Source organism: Triplophysa rosa, linkage group LG15 (assembly GCF_024868665.1).
Source record: "Triplophysa rosa linkage group LG15, Trosa_1v2, whole genome shotgun sequence".
In the NCBI taxonomy this organism is placed as follows: domain Eukaryota; kingdom Metazoa; phylum Chordata; class Actinopteri; order Cypriniformes; family Nemacheilidae; genus Triplophysa; species Triplophysa rosa.
Genome location: NC_079904.1, coordinates 7935999 through 7960967, shown reverse-complemented (window position 1 = coordinate 7960967; position 24969 = coordinate 7935999). Strand labels below are relative to the sequence as shown.

Genomic DNA, 24969 nt, shown 5'->3' with positions numbered 1-24969 from the left:
TGCATTCGTTCTGTTTTTACTTTCAAACTGTAAAACACTTTTAGAGGTATTTCAAAACTTGAGGCATGTTTTGTATTTACCTTACCTCTTGTAAGTCCCCTGGTTCCCTACAATAGCCCTTTAATCGCTGTGTGAAATCGTCCGTCACGAAACGCCCCCTACTGCCAAACTTTTTTATTTAAACACATGACGTAATTCATAATAAAGAAACGTTATACGCCTTTTGCTCTCCTTTCCTTGTGGCACTTGGCTCGTTCAGTGACGTACCCTCCGTCATCTCATGTCCTACCAAAACACCAGCATGTCTTTGTTCGTTCAGAGACGCGCGTTTTGACAATGCGCGCAACTGATGTTTGTGAAGGAATGCGCGTCCTTCTACCTGGCCGTCTAACCAACGATTAATCGCATTATCCAAGATAAAGCATAACTCATCAATGCAGATTTATCCAACCTGTATGCTTTATACCTATCTGTAAAACAAGGGTGTAGAAGCATATTACACGCATGCGTGTTTTCTGTAATCATTTTTGCATGTAGCTGCAAGGACTAAAATGCTGTTGCTCATTGGGTCAAAAAAGATTTTACAGCATGGTCTGCACAAACAGTTCAGCTAAAGACCCCTTCTTGATTCACTCCTTATCTTTTCAAAATCAACCCTCCCCCTCCTGTCTTACTACCCTTCACTCCTTTGTTCCTATCCAACCCGTGGCACACATGGCAAATCTACAAGTGAACTCCTCTTAACAGTAAATATAAACACTCAAATTTACCTCAAATAAGTCATGCAGTTCCTGTAATTCAATTACTTATTGATTCTGTTTAAACAAGTATTCATATTCATAAGCATATACATTTTGACACGAGTACACATTTGTTTGCTGAAGATGAAGAAGGTGCATATTACACCCGTTTCCCCAAAGAATAAATAGATCAGGAGGTGCAATATGTTTTAATAATGTCATCTTAAAACAAAAACAGAGCACGTGGAGGCAACAGTACTCTTATGCTGCCACCTTGAGACCGAAAGGAGAAACTACAATGGAAAACTGTTGCAGAGGCCTTATTACTCACTCTTGCAGTTTATATTTTTTTCGTCCGTGGAGGTCTGTTCAGTCCAGCTTTTCAATATTACCAGAACCAGTGAAAGACATTGAAAGACAGTTTTATTTGACCCATTTCAATAATTTAATCAACATAATTGCAAAAAATCACATTAGACACATTTGATTGAAATAAATAGGTCTACTTTGGTATTACATTTAAAATGAACATTCTTCCCCCCTCATATTTGACTTTGAATGTTGGGTCTGTGTGTCCTCGTCCAAACTCCAAAAAGTGTACTATCCACTAGGGGGCGCTAGACATCTTCTCATTACCCAGCATGCGCACCCACTTTTACATGCTTGCTTAAACTTTCCCTAAAAGTACAGCAAACATATAGCTTTTTCTGTTTGCTTTAAAGATAGTTAAGTAACAATATATGGTTTGCAGTATGAGTGCTTAAGGTTTTGACTCTGCAGATATGTTTAATGTGTTCTGTGATTTTGAGGTAGTTGTAGATGGCAAGAGAGGTTTAGTTCATTTCTTACTCCGATCCCCCCTAATCCAATACTGTTCAGTCTGCATCTCTGTAAGGCGAGACACTGTCCTCTGAAACGCAAAGGTCTCCTCCTCCGCTGTAAACAGCGTCAACCGACTACTGGCCTCCTGAATAAAACAAACAAGAACTGTAAAATCATGTAATTCTAATGGGTGCTTACACGTAACTGTCCTATCAACAGCATCTGTGATATATATTTTAAAATAATTTATAAAACAAGCAATTTAACAATTGAAGTCGATACAGCTCTGAAGTCTATACTTCTGGTATGTTTATAATGTAATTCCACTTGGTGGCATTTACTCCATATAAACAGCATGTAGCAGATTGTTACCAAGTAAATTCAATGTGTGGGAAACACTGTAATTTATTGCCATTTTAACAGGTGAACAAGAAATTCTTTTCCGTAGAAAACAACAGAATTCCCCAGAACCTGTCATTAGAGCTTAACTTGCACTGAACACAGGTCATTATTTTAATGTGCATAAACAACACATTTGGACTATTATATATGGTATATAAGCAGCAGACCCACACACACATTGACCTTTCTGAACTTTTTTCTGCACTGATTTGGGGGAATTTCTTTTTAAATGGATATAAACATCGTAAAATGGGTTAAATGGAGCTAAAGAATACTACACTCCTACAATAGCACAGACCATTTGGAATTTATCGAAGTATATAATAATATCTGCATGGTCATGGTGATTATATGTCAACAGTTGTCATGCTTAGGTTATTACATCTGTCAGGCCGAGTTCATCTAGCATTAGCCGATCTCTCGCCTCCTCTCCAGTCATGGGTCCCTGATCAAAGAGGCAGTCTAGCGGTGCATCGGCCAACATTACAACTCTGACCTGAGTGAGTTTTGGGAAAGAGTGAGTAAACAATCATATACTTTTTGTTTTAACAAGGTATGACACAGAAGAACATCAAGTAACTTTAATGTTTAAGGCTTTATATAAGGAGGGTGATGTGGTGTGTTACCTTTTGGTCGTAAAAATTGTCAATGAGTGTGATGAAGCGTCTAGCTTGGTCCTTCATTCCAACTCGTAGTTGAGGTACATTTCGTATGATGACTGTGTCAAAATGCTGCGCGATTTCTAAATAATCAACTGCACCTAATGGCTTTAACCAGCAAAGAAACACACACACAGATGTTGAATTAGGTTACATTTAGTACATTCACTTGCGCTCTCAACCTTGACAGCAAACAAGTGGGAAACGTCACAGATGTGACATACATTTCTACCCATCCATCTCTCTTATCACATGCTCTCGTCCCCTCTTCAATTTCTGTCTCTAATCTTCCTTGTCGCCCTATATTCTGCATCTCCCCTGGCTAACATGTCTCTCTGCTGTAACACGCATTAAGTGGAAAGGCGCATTAACACATGCTGACATAGCCCCAACTGCATTAGCCTGACCATGAAGACTAAGAAGTTGAGGACTCTTCAGACGAACACACACACGTACGTGCGCTCTCTCGGTACATTGAAGTGAGCAGCGCTCTGAAAGCACTGAAGGACGCAGAGACAGTACCTTAGCTCCATTAGAGAGCCGCATGCTCGCTCTTTCTTTCCTTCACAAACAAAAAAGGGAGCACCAGACTGGTAAACCAAGTCCAAGGTTACATACGTAAACAAGCACACACACATACGCGCAAGCTGGCTTAGCCTAGCCATAGACCGGGCTTTGAAATTGAAAGCGCTGGAGGTGTAGCCTAGTATTACAAATAGACGAAAGGATGGAGGAAAGATGACTAAACAGTATCGGAAGAGTAAAGATGATGGTTAGTGGTGGAAGATAAACATACAACAGAGTAAAAAGTCAAAGGGATAAATAGAAGAGATGTTAGTAGTCTATACAAATACACTGGGAAAATGCTAGGATGTTTTTAATACATGGTTGGGTAAAATATGGACATAACAACGGCTATGCTAAGTTGTTGTTAGCCAACCATGGGTTGAAACAAACCACAATTTTGGACTGAAATATCTCATTATGTTTAGTCTACCATTTAAATTTTATGATTTTCCATTGCCAATTTCAATGCCACAGCAAAGACTATTGAGCATGTTTATTTATTTAAAATGTTAATATAAATCTTAATATATTCAATTAAAAGACCTGTATTCTTTTTCTACAGGAGAAAAGATAAAGCTTATTTTTCAGATACCAAACATCAGTATCAAGTATTCTAGGCCTAAACATTCAGAATTAGAAACAAAGATACAACCTAAATGTGTTCACATTAATACCTTTCATATAAAAATAAACCGAAATCTGCATTGAACATTCATTTCAGACTTACTCGCTCACACAGTTCTTGGAAGGTGCAGTCTGCCATGGTACCACATGTCAGGCTCAAGGTAACCTCTCTTCCGTGCACTTTCAATACCCTTGGCCTGGTTACTACAAACACAATTTATAGGTTGATATACATACACAGCATTATTTGGTTACAAAAATAACACAATGGAAAGATCTAATACACTGTCTACACGTTTAGACAGTCGAACAGTCTGGTCTACAAGACGAAAACCTCACGAAACCCCCCACATGCACACAAAGTCATCCATACTTAACCTTTAAACCCCATCTATGCAAAGGCAAATTAACTTGCTTACCATCATTTTGTCTGTAAGCCAGTTCCTCAAATAGAGTATTGACAGCATTCTCAGCATCAGGCTCACTTGATCTATGGAAAGCGAGTGAAAGAGAGAGATAATGGAATATGAAATTAACCAGGTTTGAAGTGGTAACATCAAACAGTGCGTGCGCATGACCTGCGTTTGAATTTTCACGGTGTCTCAATGGAACAGGACGTTGGATTCAAAACGCAAACATTGAGAGAGTGTGAATTAGAGTGAGCAGCAATTAGGTGTTAACACAAACACATGCATATTAACATCGACTGAAATAGCAGCTGCGGAGATAAAGGCTTTATAAGTTAACACAAGAATCTCTGTGTATTTATGTGCACTTTTTTTGCACTCATTTTTATTAGTAGTTCAGCTTTCTCTTTTGAATATTAACCGTTTTAATCATTTCAATATGTTTTCTTTACTTGTATTATCTTACTTTATCAACTTATTTCTTTGTTCACTGACTTAAAAAGGAGAGTACTTGCATGTAGTACAGACGCCCTGCTAGTTCCATTTCTATTGTGCGGTAGTCTTTTCCGGTGTTAAGATTGATAGCGTGACAGTGCTTCTGTATGTGAACAAGAGATGGAGAAAGATATTGTTTTAGAACACACCAGTTTTTTAGATTCATTCATTTCTGCTTGCAATATACAGCTCACCCATAGGGGGTGACAATGACACATGTAGGTTACAAATGTTGTATTGATTTTAATTCCTAAAATGTTACACCATGGGATCCATGCTATCATGATCCAAACCATATGATTTAGCCTGAAATTAAATGAGACTTTTCTAATGACTTCAATGAAAAAATGATTTTACACAATCTTAACAATAAACACATTCATGTGCCTCTTTATTTGTATACAAGTGAGTTAAGCATACGAGACTTCACAGTTTAAAGAGAAAGATTCTGAAACTGTACTTTTGTATTGATTATAGTGTTTGTTGATGAACTTGTTTTACAGCTTATAAAACAAAACTAAACAGGTGTTAAATTAGGTGTCAAAGAAAAGTAATGTTAAACTGTTGATAACTCACTTCTATAGACTAAATATGTGAAACCAGAGTATATAAAATGTCTGTGACGTGAATGTAATGGGGGGAAAAACATGAAAACTGAACAAAATGTTGGAGGCACGTTGACAAAAATGACTGATGAAAAGGAAGGGTGATTATTTTTAACAGGATGTGGATAATACGTGGTATTTAGGCGAGAGGCCTTTGCCTGAATCAGTCCTCAATGACAGCTCTGGCGAATTATGAAATCAGTGAATTTTCCGCCACCCTCCTCCTTGAACTAAAGATAATTAGCAATCACCACACAGAGCGAGAGAGGAGCGATCTATTCCTCTTCCGTATCTCTCGCCTCTTCCCCCCATTCTCCAGCGCTGTCAACTTTTCTCTCTCGAGCGCAGAGTTCCGCGTCCGAGCCAATTGGCTGAATCAGCCATAATGACAGGCTGACAAACCATGAGCAGAAGAACACAAAAGGAAAAGTGTCACTTCATCAACCCTGCTCGACCTCGTCAGCAGGCCGCCATGCAAACAGCAGCCACGGCCGCGCTTCCCCCAACAGCCGTCAAAATGGTTATTCCTGCGCACACCCTATTCTGTCAATTTCTTTTCTTTTGTAAAACTTTTTTACTACTGTATCTTAACGGTTGATAGGCTATCTTGAAGCAGAGCCAATGCAAGGAGGGAGGGGGAGAAAAATACAATCAGTAATGATTCCAGTGCTTGGTTCTGTATAATCAGTTGAAGACACGTCCTCTTGTGGATCATTGCATGATTATGGCCTTTGATGGGTTCATTAAAGACTCATAACTCCTTAAAGATCTTCATTGTCAGTCGTTCTTCAAATGCACTTTGCCAAACACGACTTAGATGCACATCAGAACCTCCAACAAGGCCCTGTGAGATACCCAGCTAATATGTGGGATCTCCTGTCAGACTGAACTTCTAATACCATAAGTATACATTTAAAGAAACTGTAATGTCAACATCTGTTTCCTATGGAATTGAAAGTGTCTTAAAATCGTTAACTCACCGTCATGTCATTCCAAGCCTGTATTGTTTTCTTTCTTCAGCAGAACACAAAAGGAGATATTTTGAAGAATGTTGGTAGTTAAGCAAAATTAGACCGCATTGATTTCTATTGTATGGACACAAAACCACTGAGAGATTTCTCAAAATATCTTATTTTGCGTTCCACAGAAGAAAGTCATACATATTTTGAACGACATGAGGGTGAACACATGATGACCCTTTAAGAGAGATGAATATGACAGCTATTCATGGCAAGCATCAGATTTTCAAATTGCAATTACTTTAATTCCCTGTATGCCATGATTGGATAAATAGAAAATGTAGGAATGTTGCTTATATCAGTCAAAAATTATTAAATGAAAGTAACAATCAAAATTGCCAAAGTCAAACTAAGTTGCATGCACTAGATGCCAACAGTTTAGAATGACTCTCTCTCTCTCTCTCTCTCTCTCTCTCTCTCTCTCTCTCTCTCTCTCTCTCTCTCTCTCTCTCTCTCTCTCTCTCTCTCTCTCTCTCCAATACTTCTCAAAAAAGTTGCCTTTGAGTTTTTCAAAGCAAGGGTTTCCATTGAGCTCCAACAAAAGCCAAGATAGCTGGCGATTGGACCCTGATGAGGTCCACTACCTCATTACTGACAGCCGAAAACATTTGATGCTTTTTTCCCTCCTGTTTGGGACGAAGGGGGGCAGATTGACAGAGCCTGGCTTAAGGAGCGCGCGGTGGGAGAACTGAGAAAGAGAGGTGGCAGAGGGGGACAGGGCTAAAGGTTGTCGTCCATTCAGCTTTGTGTGTCTTACAGCCTCTGTGGTTGGAGAAAAGAAAAAGGGGGGTGGAATAAGGGGCGGGGTAAAAAGAGAACGAGAGACAGCTTAAAACAGTGCCTTTATGCTTTTGAGTCCAGGACGACTCCTCTAACATCAAAGTGTTTTTACCACTGTGGTGTGTGATTTTGTGCGTCTCTCTCTCTGTGTGTGTGCGTCTTTAGTGAATGTATTGAGAGATTAGATGACTAGTGAGTGTGTGTGTGAAAGAGAGAGAGAGAGAAAGAGAGCTATGGGGGTGGTTAACGACGTGAACATACTAATTACGCCTAATTATCTATTCCCTTTACATGTAACCGGCTTTGTTAGTTACTCTCAAAACATACTCAAAATGTTCTCACAACCTCTCCTTGCCCTGTCCAGGACTCGTAAAGAAACATCACCTTTGGAACATCTGTTTTGCTTTGAAAGCATGGACCCCCCAAACCTCACAGAGGCCACAGGCCACAGCCCTCGTCCTCTCCACAACAATCTGGTGCTGCTAAAAACATGACTGACTAACTTTAGTGGTGACTTGGCAAAACAAGGTCTTTTGAGTGGATGGTGTGAACTGTTGACAAAACTTCTACAATTTTCAGGGGGAAATTTGCTGAGAAAATGGGATGCGTTTTTAAAATTTGGGCAATTCAATTTTCACCATACTGATAGGTCAGATGTCAATATTTGGGGGTTTAAATACCCATGTGATGTCTCTAAGTTTTTAAAGCAAAGTTTTCCATCAGTGAATCGTCACAACCATAATGGTCCATATTGAAATGAAAATTAAAATATAATAACTGTAATATATTCCATAAAGCATCCCTTCTCCATTTGTTGGGTATCACGGCTTCAGGTTTGCACATTTTAATTACAGAAATCCTACAAAGCATGTTGTCTCTCAAAAACGTATGTACTTACATATACATTTTCCCTCTTTTAAAATAGAAAACTTGTGCATAGACTGATATTTTCTGATGTCTGGACTCTATTATCAGGGGTTTGGTAAAATATAAATGGATGGTTCAATATATAGGTAATAAATATTCTCTGAGAATTTATATTTCAAGTTTTGACTCTCACATCCATAACGCTGGAATAAAACTAACACCAAAAATCCTACTGCAACGATTCATATTTTTTACAGATTCAGAAGTTTATTCAAATGATATTTTTTAATCATGATGACCGGGTGCAAGTATGAAAGCATTTTAGGTCAGTTGTTAAAACTATCTCTTGCCCTATACTGGACCATTCCACATCAAATTGAGTTTTATATGGATTTTTTCAAGGCCAAACAAAATCTGCAAGCAAAACAATAATTTATACTGCAGTGCAGCTATTACTGGGTCACACTGACACTACAAGAGCTCAAGAGTCACAATTTTCCCCAAACAGCTGATCTCGCATAAATAACCAACATATGACTCATTTCCAACTTTTTTATTTATTGACTTTTTATTGATATTTATGCTGCTGTGAAGTTTCAGGCTTAAAAACTTATGTTAAGTTGCATTAAGTATAAACAGGGTCAAAATGACCCTTAACATTGTTGTAATATATGACAGACAGACAGAGAAGAGACAGCATGCAATTTCCTGACCTCCCTCATTTTCTCTCTATGAATGGTTTATTGGATTAGATATCTCTCATAGGTGGCCTGTCCTTATTAACTGCCTCCTCTAATTAATTACCTGTTACCAAAGCAAGAAAGGGTCAGCTTATCTTGTCGACTTTGATTCAATAAACTACACTGAGGGTTTTCGTCATGCAGAGTTAGACATTATATTTTATTTAGGGGATAAACTGGTTTCAATGGATGGAAAAAATAAATATCAGAAATGGGAGGTTATCTAAAGGTCAGTGGAACAATAGCAGCCATCCAACATAAATGACCTCTTTTCATTTTTGCTCAATCCTCAAGATATTCAATCAAACACAAATCCTTATCCAACAGACCTTCAACATGAAAACACTACAGTCGCAGCCAATCATATGCACCCTTTACTCCAAACAAACATATATGGGAATAACATGGAAAGTGCTTAGGCACAATAAAGGAAGATATTTGAGATATGAAGGTCATCTATGCAATATTACAAATCTGTCTGTCAGACCAAAATATAAAAAAATCAAAGTAAAGAGAACTGAGAACACAGAAAACACAGTTGCAAACTCGTGTATAAACAATAAAGGAATTGACTCACTAATATGAATAATAATAAATGCTCATAGAGTATAATTCATTATAAATAAATCATAAATAAAGGAGTCAAGAGCCAGCGAGTGCATCCCCCCACACACCTTCAGTGAGTCACACATTATTAGGGTTGACCAGACATGAGAGGAGATACTTAGGCCACCCCAGTTAGCCTGAACTGGGATTCCATGTTGCCCCAAAACCAGATGGCCTAACAAAGAAGCTTGAGCGGTAGTGGTGCAAAGCAGGGCGAGGAGTTTCAGCATTCGTACCAGGCAAGAATAACAGAAGCCAGAATAGAAGGTGACTTTAAGGACCCCAGGGATTTAACAGAGACTGGCTAAACCACAGTGAGTGTGCTGGGCCACTGACTATAAAAGACAAGAGGTCAAACCGAAATACTCACAACTTGAATAAAGCGACTAGAAGCAAATTCTGAGGGCAGGGGCCTTGAGGCAGTGTAGTGATATTACAATATACTGTGGGTTTGAAAGACATTCTTTTCTGTCCAAAAAAAGAAAAGAAATGAGAAGCAGAAGCAGAGCTGGAGAAAAATGATGTTATCTGTCCAGTGGTTTCAGTGTCACTGTCATCACCAAGTTCTTTCTCTAAATGTAAAAACGTACTCAGCGTGCTGATATCAATCAAATGTGTAAGAATGTGGGCAGTTGTAAAATGCTTGAAAATGATGGTCTGATTATTTATGATGGAAAGCTGTCGCCGGATGATGATAATTACCCAGACAGCACGCAGGCTAATGCCAATACCTGCTTAAAATAATACAATTAACTTGCAAAGCAGATCAGAGCATCGCTGGCGTCCGTGGCCGGGCTCACTTTGAAATGCAAGCAGCTTCGCGCAATGCTGTCTCATTCCAGCCAACCCACGCCAGTCATTAAATGGCCTCTATGTCTGTCACACTCGCTCTCTCTCTGTCATCTCCAGGTATGATCAAAGCTGTCTTTTCTGTTTTGTGCGTTTTTGCAAACACATATGGGCTCGTGTGTTTTTACCTGTGAATGAAATACATCAAAAACCAGACGGAAGAAGAGAAGGAAACATAAAGAGCGAGGGAGGAAGATAAAATAAAAGGATAAATAAATTAACAAAGAGTGTGACTTTGTCTTTACCTTGAGTACGCCAATGAAAGGCACAAAAGCAGCCCTCTGAAGCCCGTTTTTGTACAGTTCTGAGAGACAGGGAGAGGGAGAGAGAAAGAGAAAGAGAGAGAGAGAGAGATGCTGGTTAGATTCACTCTTTAGCCTCTTCATAATGTCATTTTCCATCTGTGATTGGCAAATAAAGTGTCTATTGATGAAGTGAGGAACAGGAGAGGAGGAGGGACAAAAGGGACGAGGAGAGGCAGAAATTGATTTCTGTGGGCAGCGCTGGAGAAAGGTAGTACATGAAATTCATTACATTCCCAAACAATGAGCTCAAGAGAAGAAGTCTCTCTTTGGGCACAGACAATAAACCAGCATCGCGGTGAATGGAGACTTCAATTAGCCACACAAGCATGTTAAGCCGCGCACACACGCACGGATATAAAGAGACAATGAGGAGTATATGCTACTCTCTGTGCTGTAAAAGCTTGTTTAAAGCTGCAGCGCGCAAGAAAATAAGGTAACAGAATCATCATAACAGAGGGATGTTGAGATATAAGCAGTGTAATGCTGAAAGTCCAGCTCTCACTCAAGAAAATCACATCTTACATCTTGTTGGCAAACAGATGATGGTCATTCAGTTCCTGAGGTGACTCACCCTAACTTACTGACAGACGGTGTTAAAGGGACCATAACATACATTCTTTTACCTATTCCTTATTTCCTCTGATAATGTTAGTCAGGATTTGTCAGTCGTAATGTAGCTCTCATGCTTTATCCTTTCTCTGCTTCTTAAAACTAAAGGGCCATTTTTGCTGCTGTACCTTAAAGGGACAGTTCACCCAAAAATGAAAATTCTTTCATCATCCACTCATCCTCATGTCATTTCAAACCGGTATTACTTACTTTCCCACGACTTCCATTGTACGTATAGACACAAATCCACAGAGACAGTTCTCAAAATATCTTCTTTTCAGTTCCACAGAAGGAAAATTAACATGGCTACATGACTACAACTACATGACTACAATTTTTATTTTTGTGTAAACTATCCCTTTAAGACTTCAGTTTAAATGCCCCTCTCCGTGTGAAATGAAGAACGGTATACCCCGTCGTGGTCACTTATGTGCACAAGTGAGAAGTAATATTAATATTTCCCCTGTCGACCAGGTTGAAAACCTCTGTTCTAGGTCATCCAATTTTATTCAGGAGCACCTGGAAGGATTTTTCTACAGTCATATACACAGACAAACACATCCAAATGCTTCAGCATAAATTCTGAGACATTTTCCTTGCCAGTTTATTTAACCATTCTCCCCTAGAGCACAACCAAAGGGACTTAAAACGTCATTTAAAGATTTAGGAAGTGAAGTGCACCCTCCGTCCATCCATTTCCCTCACTTCACCTGAAGAAATGGTACTGCAAACCCCTCCGGATGAAGATGAACAACCAAGTTCAAACACGCGAGCCTCTTTAGCGGCTCTTCAGCTCGGCATCTTTATATCAATAAGCGAGCAATCTCTCTGCGTGCAATCTCGCTCTCCCCCATCTTTCATGTGTACCCGTCCATCCATTAGTCCCCTAATTAAAATGGAATAAGATGGCTATTAAGTTTTAGCGTAGTCTTTGTTCTCAGTGGCTGGTTAATGTTAGGAGAGGTTCCCTTTATGTAACTGCCGCTCACCGTTTGCTGCTCGGCACACAAGGCCACTTCATACAATGAGACATTAGCAGAGCTCCGAGACAGAGACCGGGGAGAGAAAGGCAGAAAGACTGTCTTATCTCTACCCTTATCACTCTCTTTCACACGATCACCCTCCAGTTTAATGTAACATCACAGCGATTGCAAAAAACCCCGGCATCTGTTGAATCAACAATGAGGCTGAGGAAGAAAAGAGCGGAATGATGGAGAGACATAAAAGAGTAACTGCTCACATTCAAGCGGGCATCAAGTGAAGTTGCCTCGTTTCACACTAAACGGCAAACAGGCGAGAAATCTTTGATGCCAAAATTCGTTATGATTTAAGTGATATTAATATGACATAAGATTAAACGCTTGTAACAGATACAGGCAGTGCGTGTTGAAAGCGTCTTTATTTCTTTTTTACCTGTCACCTAATGCATACACCTAAAAGCACATGGGAAATAAGTGCTTTGTAGACTACAATTATTGTTAGGTCCTTAGACAAAATTTTAAATGTTCTCTCATTTGTTAATCGCTTGGATAAGCATCTGCTAAATGAATAAATGTTATTACATTCTATACTTTAGGAAGAACTAATGGTTTTAAGCAACTTGTAGTTTAAAGGAACAATAAGGCATTTTTAGGAGGATCTATTCACAGATATGCAATATAATAAACAAAACTATTTCTTCAGAGGTGTATAAAGACCTTACGTAATGAACCATTATGTTTGTAATACCTTAGAATAAGCTATTTATATCTACATACAGAGTGGCCCTACATACATTGAATTCGCCGCCATGTTTTGTACAGCAGCCCTAAACGGACAAACAACTCTACAAAGCGCGTTTTCTCTTCCTTTCCGCTGCGGTATCGTGGTGAAACGGATCGTGCTCTCCGGTGCGGAACGCATGTGACCCGCGGATTAACTGAAAGTTTATTCATCATTGAGTAAAAGAATAAAACGCACTCTCGCTCGCTCTCCAGTTTCAGCTCCAACGCGCTCTCGCTCTCTCTCTCAAGCATCTGGACGAGTACAATATTAAAGCGGTTCCAGATAAACAATGACGCTCAAAACTGCTCCATCGCACAGCTAATATTACAACAACAACATATCTTGGTATGTTAGTATGTTACTCACATACTGACCCGAATCAAGGCAACCTCCTCGGGGGTGATTTTTAGACGATCTTTCTCTCCAACGTCTCTCTGCTGGAAAGTATCTGCAAAGATATCTGTGGGTATCTCTGCTAAAAGCCTTAGTACAGCGGGTCCTAACGCGTCTCTGCTATAAAGACTTCATAATATTAACACAGGTTCTAGCTCCTGCCTGACTTTTATCCTTCTTTTTAAACTTAAAATCCACAAACCTTTTATTTTATGTAATACACAAGACATCGCTCTTTCTACAGTCCTTCTAATGCCCGCAAAATCTCTTCCCTGCGTCAACATGAGAACGACATCTTTTTGTACTGTGGTGGCCACCGTCGTGTTTGGACTGAGCGATTCGTGGCAAATCTATAATACAACGCTAGTGGCCGCTGTTAATCAAGAACTGCGCCTTTAAGGAAGTATTTTTATATAAAGGTCAAGCGCAGACACAACCTTTTTTAATTATAACTTATCCAATATCTGCACTAGGGATGTAACGATTCACCGTGAGCCGGTTGAAAATCAATTATAATGTGTGACGATTCAAATCGGTTGAAGTGTGAACTGAATCGCAATACATTTTTTGAACAGCAGGGGCCGCCATGTTCACTGCAAACCGAAACGTGGACATGCTGATATTTCTTAAATGCAAAAAAATCCAAGAAAAGCACAGACAGTATTAGTTTGTTTATATTAAAGATACTTTTTCTATTATTAATTTGTTTTAAAATTGCAGTTTAGTTTTGTTATTTGAAATAAAAAAATATATTATACAAAGAAACGTGAAGCATTTAAGAAATAATGCAAGGGAAGTTGTTCATTTCTCTAATTTGTTTCAACTCATTTTGTAAAAATAAATCGTGAGTAAATCGTGAATAAATCGCATCGTGAGATCAGAATCGTGAATCGCATCGCATCGTGAGCTGAGTGAATCGTTACATCCCTAATCTGCACAATGAAAAGAACATTCAATAAAATAGATTTAATAAATTATTTTTCATAGAAAAAGTACTGTACAGCGTGAGCTTCAAAGTTATAAAGTGAGGCTGGATTGTATTCTTATTCTGATGTTTCATTCATTAAGAGAGTTATACAGTGAGGAGCGTCTTCTTTATACAACGCGAGCTGCACAGACACGCGTCTTCTTTATACAGTAATTAAAGGGGTCATATGACATGGCTAAAACAAATATTATCGTTTATTTTAGATATAATGCAATGTGTATACATGATTTAAGGTTCAAAAAGGATCCAGGAACGAACTGACAGGATTACCTCCAGTTAGGTGGCCTGACATCTTTACCTACCAAATGGAGAAACCAAGCGTGTATAGTACAGATAAACATCTATAGATGCCTGCGTGTACTAACAGTGGCAAACGCTAGCAAATGCATTTACTTGAACACAAACCTGACACATAACATGAGCCTTCTCACTGTTCCCTTTCCCTTTAAACTAATGCACTTGTGACAACTAAAGAAGAGATGACAAACAGTTTCCTTTATGTTTAGTTTCTGGCTGATATTTAACTGCTACTTGTGTAACTGACAAAGTTAGCTAGCATACCCTATGCGTTCAAAAGTTAACGCTACGTGAAAAATAACCTTGTTCCCCAGTTTCTGATTTGGGCATATGTGAGATATTTTCAGACACATACCCAAATCATAATCCACACCAACAAAAGACAGTAGATTTTTAATCTTAAGTGTTATGAAGTGAAACGCAAGCATTTTTGATGATCGTTTCTGTTCAGTCTGCTCGTTTTATTATGTATAACTGCAGCTGTCGTCAGTGTTTTGTTTGGCAATGGCAGTAGGTATGTGTAAAAATATCAAATTGGAGACTGTATTCTGTCGATTGTGGCACTAAACAACACAACAAGATGATATTTTAAACTCCTTATGTAGCCGAATCTGTGCTGGTTTGTATTGACCGCCTCCAGTTTTCCCTTTGTTTTGCCTTCAGCTAATGCTGTGACGCAAGCGTGACGTCGGCCGTAAAGGGGTTTATACAGCGCGAGCTACACAGTTCTAAAGTCAGGCTAGTCTGATCTGTACAGTGCGATGTTTTATGCCTCTTAGTCTTGTTCATATTTGTTTACAACACGCAGCCTGCAGCTAGAGTCACGTGATGAAACTGAAACATTTGTTGGAATCATGATGCCATCTCAACATCATCATGTCTATCAGCCATCGGCGATTGACGATGGCATCGTCTATCGGCCCAACCCTACCAGGAAGTTATAAAAATAAAAATGGTAAAACCAACATGGTACAAATTTATCTTTTTGTTCACTTAAAAGGAATAGTTCACCCCAAAAATTGGTCGCCATTGACTTTCCACAGTAGGAATTAAAATTACTATGGTCAAGTCAATGGGGACAATTTTGGGTAAACTATTCCTTTGTTTAAGTGAACATAGAGATGAATTTGTACCATGTTGGTTTTGCCATTTTTATAACTTCCTGGGTACTTTTTCTATGAAAATCTGGAAATTTATCAAAATGTTTTTCCCCTATTTGGGTAAACTATACTGTAATAAATCAAAATAACCCAACATGATTAGTATCTTCACATATGTTTAATATTTGATCCAATATATTTAGACTTATTTGATGGGGACATAAAAATGTGCTACATAACAGGAATGACTCACTTAACGCTAGATTAGTAACCCACCACCACAGAGAAGCAGCCAATGACATGTGTACAGAAGAGGGAAAGAGCAATGAAAAGGCAGCATAGCAGTGAGAGACTTTACACAAGTTATCAATAGAATTAAAAATCATGGCATCAAAATGCACCGATTAACAAAGAGTGACTTAAAGGGGAGGTGACATTTAGAAAAGGTAAAGGAAACGCGAGCCTGACATACGAGATGGTGCAGAACTGGATTAAAACACGAACCGGACGTGTAGTTTAGGAACATGTTTTACTTTCAGGACACACAAAAGAATGGCACAGAGTGAGAAAGGTACAGCTTTGTATTGTTTAGAAGTTGGTAGTGAAGGTACAATAGAAGGTGAAAAAGTACTGGAGTCATGTGTTCTTTGTTAACTTAATTTTCACACACAGATTGATGGAGGAAATGAACGAACGGAATAAACTACTTTTCCTTAAAGGGTATGAAAATTCTTCAAAAAAGAAAAATCTGTCATCATTTACTCACCCTCTTGTCATTTCAAACCTGTATGACTTTCTGTCTTCCGCAGAACACAAAATAAGTTATTTTGAAAAATGTTGGTAACCGAACAATGGCCAACATTCCTCAAAATATCTTATTTTGTGTTCTGCACAAGAAAGAATGCCATACAGGTTTAAAATGAGATGAAGGTGAGTAAATGACATAATTTTCATTTTTGGGTGAACTATCCCTTTAAGTGCCAGATTTAGACGGGCCAGAAATTAGGCTGTATACAGAATATTTAATATATACAAATACATAAGTACATTCGACAAGAATTGTCATAGCATTACCCAGACATCCTCTTACCTTCAGGTGGCCGGTTTGAGGTAGCAACGACCACCACACCACATTTGAACAAGCCCTCAAATAACTGCTTCAGAATCATAGCGTCTGCTACATCCACCACCTGAAAGAGACAAAAACCATTTTAACACTTTATATCACTTTGTTTAAGGACAGTTTCATTAGCATCCACATCTGCAATTCCCCTTTTCCTGCTCATCCAGCATCTGTTTGTTTGTTTATGAGAACATTTACTTACTAAAATCCATCTGAACTTCAATACAAATTTACTAGAACTGGATCATCTCTCAATATGTCAAGTGGTTGAAGGGAATGGGTGAACAAATAAAAAGTGCTTGGTTTAGTTTAGAGTTAGTAATAATAAGACCAAAATGCATATCGATAAACCAAATAGGCTCAATTTTGACTTTAAGGGTGGCATTTGCGGTTACCATTCCGTCCGCTCGCCAGGACCCTCACAGACTACAGAAGCTGGGGCAGGTGTATCAGCTGAAGATTAGTGAGGCATAACGCTTTCCCCTTTGCCCTTCCTCTCCCTTGAGCTAATTACCACAATTGTGTGCATGTATGTGTACTTGTGCATGCGTGTACATGCGGCCGCATGAATGAATACCAGGTGTTGTTACATTTTAAAACCGCAGACTCGGCCAAGGTCCTTTGACATCGCCCTCCCCGGCACGCTCACGCGTACGAGCAGACGCACACAAAGCCACTCCACCTGACTGTAAAATGGCCACGCAGAGCGACGGCTTTCTGCTGGAGACAAGGACAAGTGGCCGAAGCAGCTTGAAAAAAGCAAATAGATGAATACATAAATAAATAAATAAACAGCGCTCCGAGGTAAAATCAGTGGCACAATGACAGCCAGATGGCCACACCGAGACAAACGCGCACACATACACAGATGCGCTTGCATTGTGCTCTCGAGGGCCTGGCATAGCTGTCCCTGAATCTCAGAAGCGAGAGGATGAGTGGGTCTTTCATTATTATCATTTTCATCATCATCATTCATTATTATCATTTAAACGTTGCCTTTTTCACAGCAGCGAGCTGTTGCCTCACACACATCTGCAGACGCACAGGGGCCGCTGACCCTCCCCTGACAAAAGGAGCCCTTTAGTCAATACCACACAATGAGATCTTCCCTCAGCGATTCGCTCTCATCTTCCACCGTACTTTTTCAGGGCTGAAATGCATTTAAACGTTTAGTCAAAAGACTGATGTATCCTTGTTTCAACTAATGTCTTACGGAGTACGTGGCCTTATTAGTGTTTGGATTGCAGATTCGAATCGCCAAATGTGTGTTTTTGTCATGCAGAAGATCTTCCTCATTCAGAGCTCTACAGCTCTTAGGAGACACTTATCCCCGCCATACCCCCAGCATATGTTGTTTTTCTTATATTGAAGTGTTTCCCTTTTTTGCATATTAAACCTTCGGCCCCATCAAACCCAATTAGCATCCTCTATAGTGGTCCTACCATCGGCAAAGACAAGGCGCGTATGCATGCGCATTGTCAAAAGGGTGGTCTGTTACAAAGATGAGGTGCTAGGGCCTAAATTGGATCACATTTCTCTTTAACCGTCCTCGTCTATTCTTCATTTCAAAGGAGTCATTTAATTATGACCTTTTCATCCGTGCCGTATTTGTTTTTTGTTTGTCACGCAGGCACCGCGACACAAACACTTCGCGGGGTATTGATTGCCAGGTTGAGTGCGAGGAAGCCCTCTGTGCCGCTCTTTGGCGTTGTTGCGGACGACAACCAAAACAACGGCACGAATATTCAAATGAGCATCCAATTACGGCAGCAAAGAGTCACTTTTGTTTGGCGCACACGGGTGCCAAATTGCACTCTTTTGATCTTAAACCTTTACTTGCACAACTCCGTCGATGAGTAATTTCGCCCGGCGACTGACAGGGGACTGAGACAATGCCTCAAACGTTTCCTCCTTGCTTGTCCTTTCCCTCCTGCTTTTTCTATATCTCTCTTGGTCCTTCTCTCAATACCTTGCATTCATTAAGGGAGTGAAGAGGGACAAAAGGGGAAGGCTACAAATTACTGATAATGATGCCGGACTAATGAAGAGAATGGAGAAATTTCATTAGCATTTAAGAGGCACGGATGCATGCGACCCGCCGTAGTCGTTCTCCATTACCCCTCACTCAAGGAAGCAAGAGGGGCCGACTGAAACTCGATGCCTCATTTGCACGCTTAAGTGCCAGTGGCTCCTGATTGGTAAGGGGCTGTCAGCTCCTCATTTAAGCATCATAAACAAAATATGTGTGCTTCCCATATTGCCGTTGGCAACGACTGCCGAGTGAAATGATGGACGAAGAGCGCCCAGGCATCGACGAGATGCATGCAAGAAAAAATAAATAAAAAAGAACTCAAGATCAGGTCGGAGGTAAGGTTTCGGTTTGAAAAGCCATTAATAAAAAGAGCAGCCCTTGAACTTTAGACACTTGGAGAAAGACTCTGATTATGAGACTCTCCATCAGAATAGACTTCACAGGTTACTTGTGTGCTAAAACAAATCTAAGATATACATATTGTTGCTGTCCTTCTGAAACCTCGGATGTCCAAATTTTATGTTTTTCAGGAAATGGAAAAACACAGAAATTTTTAAATGATCAAATACTGTGTTGTCAATGTTGACAAGCACTTTTTAATACTTTTATTGTTTAGATATTTGCAAAACCCAGTGACAAACATAAAGGGTGGCTAATAATAATGATTTATGGCAAAAAAATAAAAACCATGAAATATGGAGATACAAGGTTTGAGAAGGACAGCAGCGATATAACAGAGAATTAATGGCACATTCCTGATATAGAATAAAAAGAAAATGACTATATGATTGTTAATATTTATATTATTAGTGAAAGTGAAATTAATATAATATAATATAATTCAAGAAAAATATTGATATTACGGAATTTCCTGACAAAATACAAAAAATGACATTTTTGTTGCTACATCCCTGTTGGCATGAAAATCCAGTTTTTCAATTAAAGTATCTTTGTAGTAACTGGTAGAGCATTGTATTAGCAGCTCAAAAGTTGTGGGCTCAATTCCCAGAGAACACATATTGATCGTATCAATACACTGTCCGTTGTTTTGGATAAAAGTGTTCCTTGGTGAGTGGCCTCAGCTTTTTCTAAACTTTGTGTGAAGGTATGCAACTCCACTAGATGGCTCCAAAATGAACAAACCTTCCTATGGCTATGAAGTGCTTCCTGCACTCTGGTCATATACTGTACAGTAGTGTCGACCAGGGGTGCGTTTCCCGAACAACGACATAACTCGCTAGTTGACCACCATAGTACGATGGATCATTGGGGAAATTAACGATGTAGTTATGACCGTTTCCCGAAACCGTAGTAACTCTGTCGGAGATCAATCGTTTGAACCAAGTTGGTTCGGCAATGACACCATACAGGTGGTGGAGTAATGACGTCTACTAATAAATACGTTCAGATCGAATTAATGTCAAATTCTTGCTTTAAATAACATACATTGCATTTAACGGCGACTTTAGTTATCCTATTGTTTTATTTCACGAGATTTCATGGATTTTATTTGTGGACTGCTGTTTAGCATAAGGGATGGCTGTGTTAAATAATGTATATCCAAAGCCATCTTACGGGCATTATTTGTGATTTCTGTGGCACACATTCTACAGCCCTACACATGCACAATCACACAGTACATTAAATTGCAGCTTTGAAATTTGACAAACTTGCAAACTCTCACATCCCCACCCCTCCAAATTCTATACTCCTTCTCTCACCTGAAACTCATCAAAGCATATGAGACAGGTTTCCTCTGCGATCTCCATAGCAACCAGAAAGATGGGGTCATACATTGTCATTTTACCTATCCTTCGCTTTGGCAGGCTCCGTTTTAGTTTGTGGATCCCTGAATAAAATTGCAGAAATTAAGTGAAATGTAAATAACCTCTGAATTTAAACATTTAAATAAACTTCAATCTTGTAGAGAAAGGCTTAAACGATTCTATGTTCCTTAAATATTATTTACACATTATGAGTATATATTTACAACTAATTTAGCTTTTCTACTTATAACAGTGTTGTTTAAAATTAAATCAGATAAACACATATAAAACTGGTCAGAATGATTTTCAAGGACTCACTTCTATGTACATCTAACATGAATGCATTGAAATGAACCCTCTTTTTTCTGCTGTTTTCCACACATGAATAAAAAAGATCCATCAACATTGTTTTTCCAGTGCCTGTTAATTACAAAAAACACAGAATATTAATGCTGTTGCATATATATATATATATATATATATACACACTCACCTAAAGGATTATTAGGAACACCATACTAATACGGTGTTTGACCCCCTTTCGCCTTCAGAACTGCCTTAATTCTACGTGGCATTGATTCAACAAGGTGCTGAAAGCATTCTTTAGAAATGTTGGCCCATATTGATAGGATAGCATCTTGCAGTTGATGGAGATTTGTGGGATGCACATCCAGGGCACGAAGCTCCCGTTCCACCACATCCCAAAGATGTTCTATCGGGTTGAGATCTGGTGACTGTGGGGGCCATTCTAGTACAGTGAACTCATTGTCATGTTCAAGAAACCAATTTGAAATGATTCGAGCTTTGTGACATGGTGCATTATCCTGCTGGAAGTAGCCATTAGAGGATGGGTACATGGTGGTCATAAAGGGATGGACATGGTCAGAAACAATGCTCAGGTAGGCCGTGGCATTTAAACGATGCCCAATTGGCACTAAGGGGCCTAAAGTGTGCCAAGAAAACATCCCCCACACCATTACACCACCACCACCAGCCTGCACAGTGGTAACAAGGCATGATGGATCCATGTTCTCATTCTGTTTACGCCAAATTCTGACTCTACCATTTGAATGTCTCAACAGAAATCGAGACTCATCAGACCAGGCAACATTTTTCCAGTCTTCAACTGTCCAATTTTGGTGAGCTCGTGCAAATTGTAGCCTCTTTTTCCTATTTGTAGTGGAGATGAGTGGTACCCGGTGGGGTCTTCTGCTGTTGTAGCCCATCTACCTCAAGGTTGTGCGTGTTGTGGCTTCACAAATGCTTTGCTGCATACCTCGGTTGTAACGAGTGGTTATTTCAGTCAAAGTTGCTCTTCTATCAGCTTGAATCAGTCGGCCCATTCTCCTCTGACCTCTAGCATCAACAAGGCATTTTCGCCCACAGGACTGCCGCATACTGGATGTTTTTCCCTTTTCACACCATTCTTTGTAAACCCTAGAAATGGTTGTGCGTGAAAATCCCAGTAACTGAGCAGATTGTGAAATACTCAGACCGGCCCGTCTGGCACCAACAACCATGCCACGCTCAAAATTGCTTAAATCACCTTTCTTTCCCATTCTGACATTCAGTTTGGAGTTCAGGAGATTGTCTTGACCAGGACCACACCCCTAAATGCATTGAAGCAACTGCCATGTGATTGGTTGATTAGATAATTGCATTAATGAGAAATTGAACAGGTGTTCCTAATAATCCTTTAGGTGAGTGTATAAGGCATGTTAAAAATAATAACAAATTAAACAGCTAAAATCTATTGAACGTTTTTAATACAATGAATGTAACTAAAGCTTACCAACATCACCATAGATATAGTGACCACAGGGAGGTTGTGGCTTTGGGACCTCCTGGAAAAGAATAGCAGATATTAACCACAGCAAAAATATAGTTTAGCACATTTGATCTTGCTAGCACACGTCTGAATAGGTTTAGTTCCAATACTGATGAGGGTTACAGATGCCATGGGAACTCTTGTGACCCTAATCATTAAAATTCAAAAGGTCTGCTTTTGTCCCTTAACAAATGTAAAATGTTTAGGTTACCCTTGGCAGTAATAGGTAAGACCAGGGGTAATTGTAACACAATAAACGTACAATCACAAATGTACCAGAGATCAGCACATGCTAACTACAATTCTGTTTTTGGTAGAAAAGAAAGTATTATTTAAGAAATGTGTGAAAATTTTTCAATAGAAAATTGATTTTGAGATTTACGAAAAATCTGTTTAATATTTATTGTAATAGGTGCGGTTGTAACATTAAGATATTAAACTTTGATAATATGATTTAGCTGTATTATATCTTTACCAATAATACATTTACTTGTGACATAGAGTTGTAATACTAAGAAAGTAGTACTTTATGAACAAACGTGTTGTTAAAAGGGTTACAGTTGCCCATGGTGCTTTTCTTGAATGGCAGTGTGTGACTTCTCACTGACTTCCAGAACTCTCTGTGGCTCATTATTGTGACGGGTGGCAGTGGTCCAGTTACAGCAGAGTGAACAAACACAGTGAGAAGACTGAGCTGGACAGGACACAGGCCCTGTCAGGGATAGGTCCACAAGGTGGAGTCATACGCTACACTTTCACAGGGTGCAGCCAGGGGGAAAAGTTCACATGCCAACACTCTTTAGGTGTAAGGGGACTGTTTCCACTCTCTTTAACTCAACAAATGAACTGTTGTTTGCTCTGTTAATGCTTTAAATAAACAACGACTCTAGGTTTGAGTAGAAGGAAGAATGACAGAAACTTGGATTGCCGTAACCTCTATTCAGATCAATATACAGTAAGTGTAATAAGTGATTCACTTTTATTGATGAATTTATTATTACTTATTTGAATATGCATTATGCTGTTCGAGCTACTCTGAAAGCTGAAAAATAATAAAAGACTTAAACAAGATAACTAAGACAACAGCACACATACATATGTGTTCATTTCGCCAATATTAAGTGGAGCTGAGAATGTCTTTCCCAGACAATGGCGACCCCTCATTACTGAGGGATGGGTGGGGTGTCCTGACTCAGTAGGGGGCCGTGCTGTGATCCAGCAAGTGCCAGATCGGGTCTTTCCTCCCACTCTCCACCCCCACAAACAAACAAATACACACAAACAGGCTGGGGCTTCTTTGACCTACAAACAACAGTCCCACGGCACATTAAGCAATGCCACAGTACAAGTGCTCAAGTTTGAATAAAGGTTTTCTGATTGTAAACATTCAAAGCACAGGGGATATACAAACCATACCTCATGTGTGTCATTTTCATCATCTTTTTCATTTGACAAAATGTCTTCAGGCCTGCTAGGTTTTACTCTTCTGTCTGCCTCCCTTCCCCTTGGCTTTAGTGTATTCTCCAGTTCTGAATCATTTCTGAATTGACTTATTAAACTATAGTCTTTGGGTGGAGAGACATACATTGGGATGTTGTTATAGTCTTTCATAACTCTGTTTAACTGCTCTAATTGATACAGTGCAGTTCTCTGCTGGGCATCTTCTCGTAGGGAGGCGGAGCACACAAGGCTGTCATAGCGGCTGAGCAGTTCACTGCGTTCATTTCCAGTACGAGATGCTGACAGAAATGGATGTGGCCCAGATAATAATGAACAACCTAATACATAAATATTGAACAGTTGTTAATCAACTACTTACTGCAGTTTTATTTTTATATCACACAATAAACCTAACATTTTTTTATGTACAATAACTTTGTTAAGTTGTATTTGATAACTAAGTTACCCATATGAAATAAAAAAGTAACCGTCAGTTACCTAATGCATTATGACCTACAGTAAATAATTTCCCGTAACTTTTACTTTTTAGATTCTATCAACTCTTAATGCATACGAAATAAGAATATTAATGCTCACCTCTAACTGTCTTGAACCCTGCACACCAACTTCTTTTGAACAAGCTTATCTCTTTGAAAATAACTCTAAAAAGATATCCCGTTGTTAAGTACGACGCGTGTGACGCCGCCATGTTGATTCAAATTTTATAACTTTATTCATCTTTGTTCGAAGACACTTTGAAGTCATGCAAGTGGCATGAGATCACTGATTAATGCATTACATTTATAGATTATTTTTTGTTTGTTTGTTTCTTTTACTACTGTCATTCATATTTTGTCTATTGTATATTATATTTGTTAAATTAATTGGTTTGAGTCACCCTAACATACATTTTATTTTACTTAAATAGTAATGCAAACAAAGTCAAGTTACACCCAAAACATCAAAATAAAAGCTTATTTGTATGGCAGGATCATATATTGAAAAATAATGCATTACATAATAGTAATAGTTGAGCAAAAAATAATAAACAATACAAAAAACAAAAACAAATAAAATAACTAAACAGTCTCAGGTAATATCAGTTTTTTAAAGAATTTTTCATTTATCAATTTTATATTATC

General features: G+C 39.0%; 1 protein-coding gene across 1 annotated transcript; it reads right to left on the bottom strand.

Moving 5' to 3' along the window:
- Positions 1–943: 943 nt before the first annotated feature.
- On the bottom strand, positions 944–24536 carry afg1lb (AFG1 like ATPase b). Its single transcript, XM_057353269.1, has 13 exons — positions 24425–24536; positions 23804–24165; positions 22352–22403; positions 20878–20979; positions 20515–20642; positions 16729–16828; positions 10428–10486; positions 4737–4819; positions 4234–4304; positions 3918–4018; positions 2591–2731; positions 2347–2460; positions 944–1707 (listed from the first exon to the last, which is right to left on the bottom strand). The coding sequence occupies exons 1-13, from the start codon at positions 24534–24536 to the stop codon at positions 1579–1581; spliced, it is 1554 nt and encodes a 517-aa protein (XP_057209252.1). The 3' UTR covers positions 944–1578.
- Between the last annotated feature and the right edge of the window lie 433 nt (positions 24537–24969).

Bases quoted from the DNA above. Each gene is read 5' to 3' on its own strand.
- afg1lb (XM_057353269.1), bottom strand. From the start codon at position 24,536: ATGGCGGCGTCACACGCGTCGTACTTAACAACGGGATATCTTTTTAGA. The intron at 16,829-20,514 runs GTGAGAGAAGGA...TGTCTCTTTCAG, and splicing joins TATGCTTTGATGAGTTTCAG to GTGGTGGATGTAGCAGACGC. The intron at 2,732-3,917 runs GTAAGTCTGAAA...TGCTGGTTAAAG, and splicing joins TCCAAGAACTGTGTGAGCGA to CCATTAGGTGCAGTTGATTA.